The 15,688-nt window shown below is 48.3% G+C and overlaps 1 protein-coding gene across 1 annotated transcript; it reads right to left on the bottom strand.

Moving 5' to 3' along the window:
- Nucleotides 1–255: 255 nt before the first annotated feature.
- Nucleotides 256–795, bottom strand: LOC142817532 (uncharacterized). The gene has a single exon (XM_075894564.1). It carries the CDS (start codon nucleotides 793–795, stop codon nucleotides 256–258), a length of 540 nt encoding a protein of 179 aa, XP_075750679.1.
- Nucleotides 796–15,688: the final 14,893 nt, after the last annotated feature.

Here is a 15,688-nt window from a genome sequence, read left to right as displayed (position 1 = left end):
ATTGTATTCTGTTTGTGACAAGATGCTCCTACGAACGCATTTCTTTACTTCATTGCTAATGATAGTGCGCGTTGAGCGTTGAGTCCACGACGCGTTTATTAAAAAACGAACAAAGGTCAAGCGCTCAGAGATCCTAATCAGAGCTATCACGAGCACAAACCACAATCCTCTTCCTCGTCTTTTGCAGGCATTGCTAAATGCACCCTATCCGTTCTACAAATCACTCCCCCGCGGAAAAGGAGCCATCCTGGCAACCTAAGGCACAGGTACGACTGGTAGGTTGTAGTGCGGCTTCAGTCGGTCGACGTGAACAGTCTCATGGCTGCGACGGCGGCGGTCTGTGGATGACTGTACGGGCTCGACAATATAGTCTACCGAGAATGCTTGACGCAGGATGCAGTAGGGGCCTTCATACTTATTCAGCAGCTTTGAAGAAAGCCCTGGAGTTGAGGAGGCAACTCGAAGCCACACCAATGTTCCAGGCGAATATGACTGGGGATGCAGGTTGGCGTCATGGCGGTCCTTTTGGTGTGCTTGGTCTTGTGTTGTTAAGGAACGTGCTAGCTGCCTGCATTCTTCCTCATAGGTGGCGACTTCTGAGAGAGTTGCAGACTCCGAAGTATCCGGGCGATACAACAGAGTAGTATCCATAAATGAGGAGTGTTCACGGCCATATAGAAGAAAGAAGGGAGAAAATCCAGTCGTGGACTGACTGGCGCTGTTGTACGCATAGGCGACAAATGGTAGTATACGGAACCAGTTGGTGTGGTCAGCATATACGTACATGGACAGCATGTCGCCAAAAGTGCAATTGAAGCGTTTAGTCATGCCATTGTTTTGGGGATGGTACGCACTGGTCGTTAGATGAACAACATTGCATTCACGCAGGAGGTCTTTTACGGCTTCTGAGAGGAACGTGCGTCCACAGTCGCTGAGTAACTGGTGAGGAGTGCCGTGGCGAAGAACAAGTTTGTGAAGAATAAATAAGCCGACTTCACGTGATGTAGCCTCTGGCAGCGCGGCAGTCTCAGCATACCGTGTCAGATGATCAATAGCGACAACCACCCAGCGATTCCCAAACGATGGCTAGACATTCTTTCTCCGTGACCGAATAATTTTCTTCAGCTCTGGTCAGAGTGCGACTCGCGTAAGAAACGACGTACTCATCGAAGCCAGACTTTCGCTGTGCAAGCATAGCGCCAATGCCGACTCCACTAGCGTCCGTGTGGGTGTCGGTAGGGGCGTCTGGGTTGAAGTGACGAAAGATCGGCGGCGATGTCAGAAGTTGACGTAATTTCGCAAATGGGTCGTCACAGGTAGACGACCATGCCAAGATACCTTGGCTGTCAGCAAGTAAATGTGTTAAAGGAATCATTATAGATGTGAAATAACGAATGGCCCCCTATTCATTCTACACTAGAATAATTTTTACTTGAGATAGCGCCCCGCCAAGGTGGTCTAGTGGCTAAGGTACTCGGCTGCTGACCCGCAGGTTGCGGGATGGAATCCCAGCGGTGACGGCTGCGATTTTGATGGAGGCGGAAACGCTGTAGGCCCGTGTGCTCAGATTTGGGAGCACGTTAAAAAACCCTAGGTGGTAATAATTTCCGGAGCCCTTCACTACGGCCTCTTTTATAATTATATGGTGGTTTTGGGACGTTCAACCCCACAAATCAATCAATACTTGAGGTAGCGTTTTGTGTGGTGTGTTGCTCCTTCCTATGCTTCACACTAGTTGTCACCACGCTGTTTTCCGATTGTAGATGTTCTACCGACTAGCCAGCAAGTTCATCCTATGGCTATGCTATGCATAACCGAGATGTGTGTGTGTGTGTGCGTGTGTGTGTGTGTGTGTGTGTGTGTGTGTGTGTGTGTGTGCGAGAGAGAGAGGAAAACACTTCGTTTAAAGGAAGAACGACAATGCCTGAGCAACAATCGTGGTTCAGTCCGGTTTCATGCAATGTGATATGTGATACACACATGCACAACGCTGTAGATATGATGCTTCAATGAAGTTTTTCTTCGTGCCTGTTCAGACGGTTAATCAAATTTATACTCGCAGCAAGACCTCCGAATAGCTTTTTGGAGGGAAACGACGTAATTAGAAGTTATATTTTTTTCATAAATATTCTTGGGGCGTATATTGGTCCAAACACACCGAGAAGATTCGGTCCTCCTATACATTTTAGCAATTCGAAGACGCCATTTTCTCAAGAGAATTCCAAAATGGTTGATTGCAACACTAATGACAAGAAACCGTGTGTGTCTAAGTACGACTCAATAAAAAATCATACGAGCAACACATGGTTTCTCCGCAGTTCACACTTTACAAAAAGAAAAACAAAGCTAGTTCAAGACGGAATGAATGGGGAAGTTGACGTATAAAGTTAAGAGTATGCGACGTGGTGCGCGTCCTAAGTCTCCTGCAACCTTTGCCATTTTCTCGCAGTTTGAATTGCCACTCGTAGTTGCAAAGCACGTTTTTCCTGGAGACTTCGCAAAGAGTTTTGTGCCCAGCTGGCAGCTTAGCGACGAAGGGTGGAAAACAAGAGCGCCACCAAAATAAAAAAAATTTCCATGCGACACGCATGGGTTAGCATCTTATCTACTGCGAGATGAAATCTCTTTCGACAGCTTCAATTTAACTCATATTACCACATTCCAAATTTCAGCGAAACAATAAAATTGACTTGCAACCACTGTTCACATGTTTGTGAAAAGACCAAGCATCAACCCTTTTAGTGCTTTATCTTCTAGCTAGAACTTCACAATCATATCGATTCAAAAAATACAGCTCAGCATATTTTCTAGCAAAAGTGCACCCTCATGCTTGCTGCTCATTTATTCACTACTTTTGAGATGAAGCAAAAATAAAAATCGGATATAATCAGGATACCATGTCATACACAGAAGTAAGAGTGGTGAGCTCGCTTGGATAAAATTGTGAATTTATCTGTTATCGTTCAATGTATAATGAAGGAATGATGACAAGAAAAGGGAACAACAAGCATCATCGTAGAGTAAGGCACCACGAGATCGGCACTCGAGCTCCTCCATCTTCCTCGTCCTGTCGCTATCTCGAATCTTCCACGTGCCTGTTTGGTTCGCCCAATAAACCTCATTACATTTGGTGGATCGTGCTGGGTAACCACATCGCCTACAACCTGGAACTCCGATCCCGCACCCTGCCATCGACCATGCAAGTTGACGCTGCCCAACAAACAGTACCTCTCGCGGCCGCTACTTGCCCCGGCCCGGTTCATCAGCGAGACCCCCCGATCTTTGCCGGCACTGAAGACCAGGACGTCGAGGACTGCATGCCGTCATACGAGAAAGTCAGTGGACCCAACAGGTGGGATGACGCTGCTAAGTTAGGCACTGCAATTTTTATCTCACTGACGTGGCTAAGCTGTGGTATACGAACTACGAAACCGAGTTCGCGAATTGGTCTGCCTTCAAGGACGCGTTATGCACCGTTTTTGGTCGCCCCGCCGCGGTGGTCTGGTGGCTAAGGTACACGGCTACTGACCCGCAGGTCGTGGTTTCGAATCCCGGCTGCGGCGGCTGCGTTTCCGATGGAGGCGGAAATGTTGTAGGCCCGTGTGCTCAGATTTGGGTGCACGTTAAAGAACCCCAGGTGGTCGAAATTTCCGGAGCCCTCCACTACGGCGTCTCTCATAATCATATGGTGGTTTTGGGACGTCGAACCCCACATATCAATCAATCAACCGTTTTTGGTCGTCCTGTCTTACGGAAGCTACGCGCCGAACAACGTCTGCGCACACGGGCACAGGAGCCAGGTAAAACTTTCACATTATATATAGAAAATGGGATCGATCTCTGCCGGCGCGTGGATGCTTCCATGAGCGAGAGTGCGAAGATACAGCACAATATGAAGGGCGTAGAGGATGACGTTTTCCAGATGCTTCTCGCGAAGTCTCCTAGCACTGTGGCAGAAGTAGTGACCTTGTGCCAAAGCTATGATGAATTACGGAGGCAACGAGCTCAGACGCGACGCTCATTCCAGACAATCCAACCAAGACCGCACTGGACGTTATGACTGACCAGACAAACCTTCTCGCACAAATGAAAGACTTCGTGCGAGAGGAAGTGGCTCGGCAGCTTTCTCTGCTGCCTTTCGCTCAACGCCAGGAGCTCTCGCATCAACAGCCACTGCGACACCATCTACCATTGGCTCCCATGCTCCGACATGTAGTCCAGGAGCAGATTTCCGAGGCTATACCGGTGCCTTGCAGGAGCCCCCCGTCACCTTGCCTCTTACTTACGCTGAGGCGCTAAAGCGGCAGCAGTCACACCACCCCCCGCCGTTCCAGGGACTGCCGTATACCTCAGCCCCGACTCAGCTGTCCACCACCTGGGTTCCTCCCATTGCCACCACAGCCTCAAATCACCCGTCTGCCGCATAGGCTCCTCCCCTCGTCACCAATACTTGGAGAACGCGCGATAACCGGCCCATCTGTTTCGCGTGCGGCGGCCCTCGCCATATCGCCCGTTACTGCCGTAGTCGCGTGCCGGGATACACAGACGCCCGGGCACAGAACAGCTTCATGGACCTTCCTCCATCCCGTCTGGAAAATTCTGACCCTCACTCAAGCTCGTCTTCACGGGAATGTCCGCGTACTATGTCTGGTTGCTCACCTTCACCCTGTCATCGCTCTCTGTCACCCATGCGTCGTCAGCCAGCTCCTGAACACGAGGGAAACTAACCGCCGCTGTTCGGGAGGCAAGAACTGCGCGGTCGAAATGCTCAAGTCCTCGGACATTGCAATCAAATATTGTCGAAGTTTTTATAGAAGGTACTCGAACATATGCTCTAGTGGATACTGGTGCTGCCGTTTCCGAGATAGACGCTAACCTTTGCCACAAGCTCCGAAAACTGACGACATCTCTTAATATGATGTCCTTGCAAACAGCGAACGGGGAACCGGTTCAGCCTGTAGCCGCCTGTACCCTCCGACTGATGATCACGAAGGACCACCACACTGTTGAGTTTATTGTCCTTTCGTCATGCTCAGACGACATGATACTTGGGTGGGATTTTTTATCGCATAACCATGCCGTTATTGATTGTGCAAGATCGGACCTTGAACTTTTCTCGTTTTACGACCAACCAACCAGCCGCATTCAGCCCGCCGTACACAAACTCGTCGTCAAAGAAGGCACTGAAATTCCTCCGACGGCAGCTGTGTTGCTCTCCGTGTTCTGTGACGGCATTAGGAACGAAGCTGCATTCTTTGAACTATCAAGCCTCTTCCTCAGCTGAAGATCACTTCTTCTGCCTTATTCAACTCTCTCTATTTCTGAAGGAAGCAGTGCTCTTTGCCTCATCAATCCTCTTTCGTATCCCGTCGAACTGTTTCAAGGTGAATCTCTTGGACACGTGCATGCCATTGATAAAGAACTAATTTTTACCATGCCGCCAGATTGTTCCGGTAACTACTACGCCATCAGTGCCCTCAACCATTCCAATATACCACCTTCCGAGCTTTTCGATTGATCGATTGCCGACGGACTATCGCCATCTGAACGCTCTGAGCTCCTTCAGCTGCTCTACCAGTTTCGTGAATGCTTTGACGTTGCTCAACCTACCCTTGGCCGAACTCTCAGTTTTTTTCACTGCATCGACACAGGTTCCAACACGCCAGTATGACAACGACCATAGCATGTTTCCGCCACGAAACGTCCGGTTATTACCGAACAGGTTGACGATATGCTCAAGCGTAACGTTATCCGACCTTCCCAAAGTACATCGGCATCACCTGTCGTTCTTGTTAAGAAGAAGGATGGTACATTTCGCTTCTTCGTTCATTATAGACGCTTAAATAAGATCACTCGCGAAGACGTATACCCTTTGCCCAGGATTGATGACGCCCTTGATTGCTTACAAGGTGCCGACTTTTTTTCGTTGTTAGATTTGCGTTCGGGGTATTGGCAGGTGCCCTTAGCAGATGGTGATCGTCCAAAAACAGCCTTCGTGACACCGGACGGGCTATATGAGTTCAATGTCATGCCTTTCGGCCTCTGCATTGCACCGGTCACAATCGAGCGCATGATAGACTCGGTTCTGCGGGGTTTGAAATGGAACATATGCCTCTGCTACCTCGATGATATCGTCGTCTTCGCACCCGATTTCGCAACACAGCTTTTACGCCTGAAACATGTCCTCACGTGTCTGAAGAATGCGCAGCTCCAACTGAATTTCAAGAAATGCCACTTCACTGCTCGGACGCTCACCATTCTCGGTCACGTCGTATCAAAGGATGGCCTTCTTCCCGACCCGGCTAAACTACGCGCAGTCGCTGAATTCCCCAAACCGACGACTGTAAAACAGTTACGCAGCTTCGTAGGATTGTGCTCCTACCTTCGTCGGTTTGTGCGCAACTTTGCTTCCATAATTGCCCCTTTGACCCAACTTTCAAGCAGTGCCAACGACATCTCATCATTGTCTTCTGAATGTGATCACGCATTTACCACTGTTCGCCGTCTCCTGACATTACCGCCTATATTGCGCCACTATGATCCCACGGCTGCAACTGAAATCCATACAGACGCCAGCGGTGTCGTTCTCGGTGGAGTTCTCGCTCAACGCAAGTCTGCATTCTTTGAGTATGTCGTCGCCTACGCCAGCAGAACGCTCAACAAGGCTGAGGTAAACTACAGTGTTACCGAAAAAGAGTGCTTAGCCATACTTTGGGCGATTGTGAAATTTCGCCCATACTTATATGGCCGCACCTTTGCTGTAGTTACAGACCATCATGCCTTATGTTGGTTGTCGTCGCTGAAGGATTCATCGGGTCGCCTTGCTCGTTGGGCTCTGCGACTTCAAGAGTATGACATCCGCGTTGTGTACCATTCCGGCCGCCAACATGCCGATGCTGATGCGCTCTCGCGATCACCACTGTCCACTGAGGCTGCCTCTATATCTTCTATAGAACACGCGCTGTCCGCTCTTGACATCGACACAATGACCTCTGTACAGCGTGACGATCCATGGATAACTTCGCTTCTGGACGTCTTATCTGGGGTACCGACACTTTCCACCACTCGAGCAATGCGACGCCATGCTTCGCACTTCACCATTGAAGGTAGCCTCTTGTACCGGCGCAATTACTCACCAGGCGGCAGGAAGTAGCTGCTCTTTATTCCCCGAAAGGTGCGCTCTACAATCTGTGCATCATTTCACTCCGAACCACAATTCGCTCACGTCGGTGTCTTCAAGGCCTACGAACGTTTAAGAAAGCGGTACTACTGGCGTGGGATGTTTACTTTTGTTCGACAGTTTATTCGCGGCTGCCACGAGTGTCAGTGACGAAAACAGCCACCGAATGCAGGAGCAGCTCCACTACAGCCGCTTGCGTGCCCTGACCGCCCATTCGATCGCGTCGGAATCGACCTTTATGGACCACTGCCATTGACCACAGCAGGTAACCGGGGGCTATCGTTGCTGTAGATCACCTGACACGGTACGCCGAAACCGCTGCTCTTCCTACGGCGACCGCTCAGGACGTCGCATCTTTCATCCTCCATCGGTTTGTGTTGCGTCACGGCCCTCCTCGCCAGCTCCTCAGTGACCGGGGCCGTGTATTTCTATCCGACGTAGTCCAAGCATTTCTTCGTCAGTGCCATATTGTACACCAGATGAGTACTGCTTAGCACCCTCAGACGAATGGCCTGACTGAGCGGTTTAATCGGACCCTGGGTGACATTCTTGTGATGCATGTGGCATCTGACCAAACGAACTGGGCCTTGGTTCTTCCGTTTGCGACCTACGCGTACAACACCACTACTCAAGTCACCACCGGCTTTTCCCCATTCTACCTTCTATACGGACGTCAACCATCGCACACATTTCACACTTTGCTGTCATACGCACCAGATGTATCTGAGTGCACGACCGTGTCTGAAGCCACCCGTCACGCCGAAGAATACCGCCAACTAGCGAAGCAGCTTACTACGGCTGACCAGCAACGGCAGAAAAAGGCCCGCGATGACGACCGCCCTCCTGACGCAAAGTTCGCCCCTGGAACCCTTGTATGGCTGTATGTACCACCCTTTGCACCTGGTTTGTCTACCAAACTACTTTCAAATTACCATGGTCCATACCGCGTGGCAGAGCGCACATCGCCCTTAAATTACGCCATTGAACCAGTTACGCCACTCGGTGACCATCGTCGGCGTGCGCACATTGTTCACGCGGACCGCTTGAAGCCGTACTTAGACCCGCTCGTTCCCACCTGTTAGAACGCCAGGATGGCTTGATCTTTCTTGATGGGGGCAATTATAATGAAGGAATAATGACAAGAAAAGGGAACAACAAGCATCATCGCAGAGTAAGGCACCACGAGATCGGCGCTCGAGCTCCTCCATCTTCCTCGTCCTGTCGCTATCTCGAATCTTCCACCTGCCCGTTTGGTTCGCCCAATAAACCTCATTACAAATGTAAATATCACTATGGCCGCTATTTATTTGGGGAATATGCAAGAATGTAATGTAACTAAAGTTTGTTCTGTGTACACCCGCCCTAGATAGGTGCCCACTCTGCATGTTTCATTGTACGTGTGCCTTTTATAAGCAGTGCCGTATTTGATGGTAAAGGCTTATTCAGGCTCATTGTACACGTAATGGTGCAAGAAACGGGCGGAAACAAGAAGCAGAGTCCAACAAAGGCCGACTATCAAATAAAGCTTTATTGCAAGAAGTTCAGTAAAATAAGCTTCAGTTGATACCCTGCGCTTCTCTCTCATTTTCTCTCCTGGCTTCCATCCGTTTTTTGCTCACTCACATACATTATGAATTATTACCAAGTCTTCCACTTACCAATCTTCTGCGGCTTATTCAGACGTTGCCCACTCGCGTCAATATTGTATCAGAAGTGCAGGGCAATGCGTTTAGCTATCCCGTTAGACTTGCAAACACCCGCCTCTGTGTTCGACATGGCCCAAAAAGAGCTCACTAAGCAACAATACGGCATCGACGCTACTTCCACCGCCAAGTCCAACCCACACTACTGACGAAGTTTTATTGGTATAGTAATCATATGGACAGTCTCCGCTGGTTTTTGCCGTCGCCGCCACCGTCATGTACCGTATCCGTATAGGTACCTATATATAAGCAAACTTAAGAAAGAAAAAAAAGCCGCCTGTGCTCGGTACTTAGCTCGTCGCGATGTGCGAACGGTATCTCGTACTTTGCCCCTAAGATGTGGTAGGTTGGTTAGGTGCTTGTGCGCGCTTACTTATCCTTAAGTCGGCAGGATCGTGTGTCTTCGCCTTTCACCGGAAAGGTTTCGTTTAGTCACGTCGCTCACTTGCAAGGACCCGTTTGCGTAAAGATCTCACTTCTCAAACACAGCGAAGTAAGAGCTTGGACACTCGTTAGTTTGCACTCATATCTGTACCATTGAATACGCTTCGTGCTTCAGCTTTGTTTAAACAGCGTGTTCAGCGTGAAGCTGTAAACGTTGTAAACGTTCTTAAAAGCTGTAAACGTTGTGCGTGTTGTTTTCTAATGTCATTTGTGAGTGAGCAGCACGCTGCACGTTTCAATCTTCTTGCCGTTTTCAATGTTACGTTTCTAAATTATTGCTATCACATTCATTTCTTCACAATTGCGGTGAAACTGAGTTTCTTCACAGCTGGACTGCATCGAAAAGTGAATTTGGTTTGTACTCTACGGCTACCGTTTTGAAGCAACGGCCTAAAAAAGTTCAAGCACTGACTTTTCCTGCGATAATTGACGAACAAGAATGGCGAGCGTTCTATATCTTTCAGTTTGCAGTTGACGATGAGAAACAAAACGTAGACAAGCCCAGGAAAAGTTTGAAGCCCACTTCAAACCAGCAACGAATCTCACAATCAACACAATTCACTTTGGCTCTCACGACCAGCGAGAGGTTGAAGTTTTCAGCAAGCGGTTTTTTTGGCATTATAATTAGCGCCCGTAAGCGCCCATTAGGTTAACTAGATGACATACTACTGCGCAGTGTAATTATACTGGGAATGAAAAACAAGAGCTCGCAGCAGAAACTCCATGCGGAAATTTGTACGTATGACAAAACCAATGAAATTCACAGTGCCGAAGAGCAAGGACAGAATTGTATTAATGAATTTCAGAAGATCCCGGCGAACACCGCAAAGGAGAGATGTTTAAAAAGGAGTCAACTGTTAAAGGATACAACGGAGCGCGTGTCGTCTGCTCGGTGCTACCACCGGTCGTCTGCGGGAACTACTAGTTTCGCGCAGGATCAGTGAGCGTTATGGGTGGCGCTCGTTTGTCGCCTGCTCAATGGCTCTGTGGACTGGGTGCTGCAACCAGTCGCCAATGGCGCCGATGCAGACTACACGCGCCCCAATTTTCGTAACAACGGACCCTCCTAAAGACTGGAACCACTCTCTTGCGTACCGGAGCTTTGGCTTCGCAGCCATATTCAAAACCGCAATATTAAAACCGTTAACATTGATAGAAAAGCTTGCTCGGAGGTGCACGGGGCGTTTCTTGGCGAGGCCATTTCTATAGGAAGGCTTGTTTACGAGCTGGTGCATCATGTGTACATCGAAGACCGCACTGTCAGCAACGTTCCGCAGCCAGCACTGCGCAGTGTTGGCCATGTCGATCGGCGCTTTAATCACTTGCCCCTTTATGCCATACTGCCGCTGCAGTGAGTCATATACCTAACTCTCATAAATGGTAGACGTGGAGCTATCAGGCACTCTTCAATGGGGTTGAGAGCAGGCAGGTTAGAGGGTTCTGGAGGATATCGTAACTATGCGTAACACTCATGTAGGAACTTGCCACGTGCAGCTGTGCCTACGAAGTGACGAGAACTAAGTGGACGTAGCCGCGAGGAGGCGAGCGCGTGAGCTATCGACAACCGACGATTTGGGTGGCGCTGTGCCATCTAGTGAGCATTGTTGGAATCACCGGTCACGGGAGCAGCAACCTTGAGCGACGACCAGAGAAGGGCACACTAGAAAAACTGGTGTACACGCCGACGATACCAAACAGGCCGCGAGCATAAGAAGCTTGCCGAGCAAGCTCCTAAAAGCAAGGTGTCCTGTTGAAGGCAACCAATATTACAAGTGAGGTAGCCGAAACCAATTCTCGTCTAAAACCACAATTCGGAACAAGGAATCAAGAATTCTGAATTCAGCAGATGCACGCGGCAAAGGATCGGCATTATTTCCTACAAAGGTTGCAAATGAACCCATTTGATGAGCATCACCTTGGTAGCTTACATTAGATGTCGCTAGATCCATCATCATGTGCAAGATTGATACCGGGGCCAACAGCTACGCCATTCCCAAGGATGTTCTAAAATTGTAATGACACAGCCAGCGCAAACTTTCTCCTCTATGCAGTGAATGTTTCGGGGGTACAAGGAAAAGGCATCTCATAGGATGAGCTCCTGATAGCTGCTGCTACAAAATTGGTTACAGCCCTGTTCTTCATTGTGAAAGGAGAACTTCCTGTTACACTGAAAGGAAGGTGAGAACATTTGGGACTGAATTTCAGCGTATATGCGGTGGACGCCTCAGATATTATAGTACTGTTTGAAGGTATTGAAGGTGTTTTTAGGGTTTGCGTAAAATAAACGACGTCGCTTACCACACGAAGTTTAAGCCTGAAGCTCAAAAAACCATTATGTCGGCAAGCCGCATCACCGTTACCTTTAAAGAATGTGTCACAGTTGAGCTAGACCTGATAGAGTAAGACATAGAGTCAATGTTTAGGTAAAAAAACACATTCCTGGTCAAGTCATATAGCTGATTGTAAAGAAAAAAAGTGCGCAATTACCCATCACAATTGAATGAGGCGCTTCTCTGCGAGGAATAACCCCTTCAGGCGCAGCGTCCACATTTGTGGACGCCAACTTCACAGCTCAATATCTCGAAATTTACTTTGAATCTCGCGCGCAACCAGTGCTCTCTCTATCACTACATGTTGCTGCAGCGACCCGTGGCGCCATCTGCCGCAGCTGACACAAAATAACTACAAAAACAACTCTCAAAGATGGACGCCTCCACGTTTTACGGCGGCGCACGTAAGTGGCTCTCACTTTTCAAGCCCTTGCTATGTTTCATTCGAGGTGGCATGAAATTATGCACTTGTCAGTAAGAGCTAAGAGATACCTCATGCCAATAAACAAGACTTTTGCAACTAGAAACTATTTATAACGTCAAAAAGGGTGCGTAAAATACCGCGTCCACGATCGTGGACATTGCGCCTTAGTGCTGCCTTTGTTGCAGGGCAGCCATTTCGCACCGTGTGCGCAGATATGATGGTTATGTGTGATTTTTTGTCTCCAGGACTTGAAGATCATGCTTCAAAACGTCAGAAAGTTGATGATGCGACAGCAGAAGAAATCCTCATGAGAATATCAAATGGAGATATCTCAGATGGCGACTTTTCAGATGACGAATTGGAAGCAGAAAATGAAGAAAACATAGTAAGTTTGCTCGAGATTGTGAGACATTATTTTGTGTTCTCGGGAAACATATGGCACCAAACTGTCTAAAGGTACTTTGACCCTAATTTACGCTGTTTGTTTCAGCCTGCCAATGGTCAGGTGACCGCATCCACGACCACAGCTGCACTGCCTGCACGACCAGACGCCACGGTCAGCTCGAACGCACCTGCGGCATCTACGAAGGCTGAGTTCAAATGGGTGAAGAAAGATTTTGCTCCAAGTGATGTTGACTGCCACTACAATCCTGAAGTAGCCTCGACATGCCAGCAGCCACTTGTGTATTTTAGCAAGTATTTCACCGAACAGATATTTGAAGACCTTGCTGAATTCACAAACAGGTATGTCCTGCAAAGAGACGGTGCCGTATTAGCCACTACAAAAGAAGAGATCAAAATATTTTTTGGAATGCTCATGCTGATGGGTGTTCTGAAATACCCACGCGTCAGAATGTATTGGCAAACTGCAACGAGGATTCCCGCAATAGCCGATTCGATGGGCGTGAAGCGATTCTTCAAAATCAGAGGCGCTCTCCACATAAGCGACGCTAATGAAGAACGGGACCCGAACAGCCAAGACAAATTTTGGAAAGTTAGGCCGTTGCTAGAAGCTGTCAGAAGCCGCTGCTTACAGCTTGTTCCCTTGGAACAGAATAGCATCGATGAACAGATGGTGCCGTTCACAGGACGCATTGCTGCAAAGCAATTTGTGAAAGGAAAACCGAACCCAGAAGGCGTGAAGGTTTTTGTACGCTGCAGTTTTGACGGTCTTGCACATGACTTTGAGTTTTACCAAGGGAAGGGAACGGGAGTGAGCAAAGAACATGCACATCTTGGCCTTGGTGGCTCCGTCGTAATGCGCCTTGTTGAAAGCCTCCCGAAGGCACAGAACATCAAGTGCTACATGGACAATTATTTTACGTCCGTGAAGCTCTTTCTTGAGTTAAAAAAGATCGGCATTTTGGCTAGTGGCACAATTAGGGGAAACCGCTTGGCAGGATGCGTCATGAAAACAGACAAGGAAATGAAGAAAGAAGGACGGGGAAGCTATGATGAGCGGGTTTCCCAGAACGACGAAGTTGTCCTTGTTCGTTGGCAAGACAACGGGACCGTCAACATGGCTTCTACCCACCTTGGAGTTGGAAATATTGGCACCGTGAGAAGATGGAGCGAATCCCAAAAGGTCCACGTTGACATTGACTGTCCAGAGGTAGTCCTGGACTACAACAAATACATGGGTGGAGTAGACAAACTAGACTTCATCATGTCCCTCTACCCAATGCGGACGCGAACGAAAAAGTGGCCTGTGAGAGTGATTTCCCATTTTGCATCTTTTGCGCTCTCCAACAGTTGGCTTGAATACTTAAGGGATGCCAATAAAGCAGGGCTACTAAGAAAAGAGACACTGGACATGATGGCGTTCCAAACAGACGTCGCGAATTGCCTGCTGAACAGCAATAAGCCACAAAAGAAGCGTGGACGTCCGAGCAATGACAACTCCCGAACAGTGAAAAAGAAGGTACCCAATGCTTCACCACTACCAGTCAGCACTGTTCGCTATGATGGGATTAATCATTGGCCGCAGCAAGTAAACATGGCTAACGCACAACGCTGCCGGAGAGAGGAATGCACATCCAAAAGCCGTGTCCGCTGCAGGAAATGCAACATTTTCCTTTGTCTGACATCTCAGAACGACTGTTTTTATTTGTTTCATACCAAATAGACTCTTTCTGATTATTTTTGCGGAAAAGACTTCCTAAGCAGTGTTCCTGCAATGATTATTTGCGAGCCTCCGAAATAAAAGCGTTTGTTTTCTTCTTCTCCACCGTTCATGGGTATTGCAACAAGGAAAGCGAGATGTAAAATATGTATTTACTAGAGCCTATACAACAGGCAGTATGGCGAAAAACCCACGCACAAGCCATGGCGCACCTTCGTCGTCTTCCTTTCCCTGCGTCTTCGTGCGCGCGCTTGGGTAACGGTCACGTGACAATATGACTGCTTTGAGGCGCAATGTCCACATATGTGGACGCCATTGAAAAATTGAACCAATGAATTTTTTTCTGAATTTCTTGTGGATTCCTTCTTTAATAGCGTTATGTATTCATAATCTGAACAAAATTTTTTTTTCGCTACGTCAGATTTAATTCGCGCCTGAAGGGGATATGATATGCCTACATCAGAAGACGTTGCTGCGAAGCATTTTTATGTCTTTGTTGTGCCTGCCGGGCCGCAGCCTTAACTCTGTGTTGCGGAAAGTGTGCCATTTATCTAGTATGATCGTGGTCCCACGCGTGCAGCTGTTTCGGGGGGCGTATCTCGAATGATAAACGCTGTCTTACAACTCAGCGGGCATTTTGTCCCCAGATGGCCAATGAGCATATGTTCCCCGCCACTGAGGCTGAGGTGTACAGTTTTTTGTGGCGCAAGTCCGCCTTTATTAGGAGCCCCCCAGTCTCCCGTTTTGGGGTGGCCACCACTCTTGATTGACATCTGGTGCAGGTGCTAATTATGACAAGACATCTGGTGCAGATGCTGGGCAGCCACGACAGAGAGCAAGAACGCTGAGGGCATGGATACTCGAAGCAGCGGCCGTGTTCGAAACTTGTCATCTGCGCTGAGATTACCTGTTCCACATGAATATGATGGGAGGCTTCCACATCCACCATGAGCGACCTGCCGACATCCACCAGCGTCATTTTGCAACAGCCTCACATGCCTCCAACTTTCCGCGTTTGCGCCGCTGAAGATCAGGAAGAATGGCTAAAAGAATTCAAGCGGGCGGTAACATCAACATGCGGGATGAAGAATTGAAGTTCAAATTGTCTACTTTTTCCTCTGGCTCCACCGAAACATTGTACGAAAACAACAAGACCACATTATCGACCTGGAATTTTCTAAGGAATGAGGTGCTCAGGACATTCACGAACATCATGTGGAAAGAATGAGCTGAACTTCTCGTTGAGTCAAGGACCAAGCAATGAAATGTTTTTTTTTTTTCGTTGAGCAGACCAAGACAAGAAAAAATACGAAAAGGTCAGTACCAAATGCTAGGAGTGAGACGATTTTTGCGGGCTTAGTAAGAAATACTCCTCTAATAATTTTTAGTTGACTCTTGATCGTTTTCTGCACACAAAAAGCCACAGTTTTAACGGAAGGGCCAAGCAATGAATGCGATAGCAAAAAGTGCAATCTTATACCAAGT

Source organism: Rhipicephalus microplus, chromosome 5 (genome assembly GCF_043290135.1).
Source record: "Rhipicephalus microplus isolate Deutch F79 chromosome 5, USDA_Rmic, whole genome shotgun sequence".
In the NCBI taxonomy this organism is placed as follows: Eukaryota; Metazoa; Arthropoda; class Arachnida; order Ixodida; family Ixodidae; genus Rhipicephalus; species Rhipicephalus microplus.
Note: the sequence above shows the minus strand (reverse complement) of the source record. Positions and strands in the feature narration are given on the sequence as shown.

Bases quoted from the DNA above. Each gene is read 5' to 3' on its own strand.
- LOC142817532 (XM_075894564.1), bottom strand. From the start codon at position 795: ATGCTGTCCATGTACGTATATGCTGACCACACCAACTGGTTCCGTATA.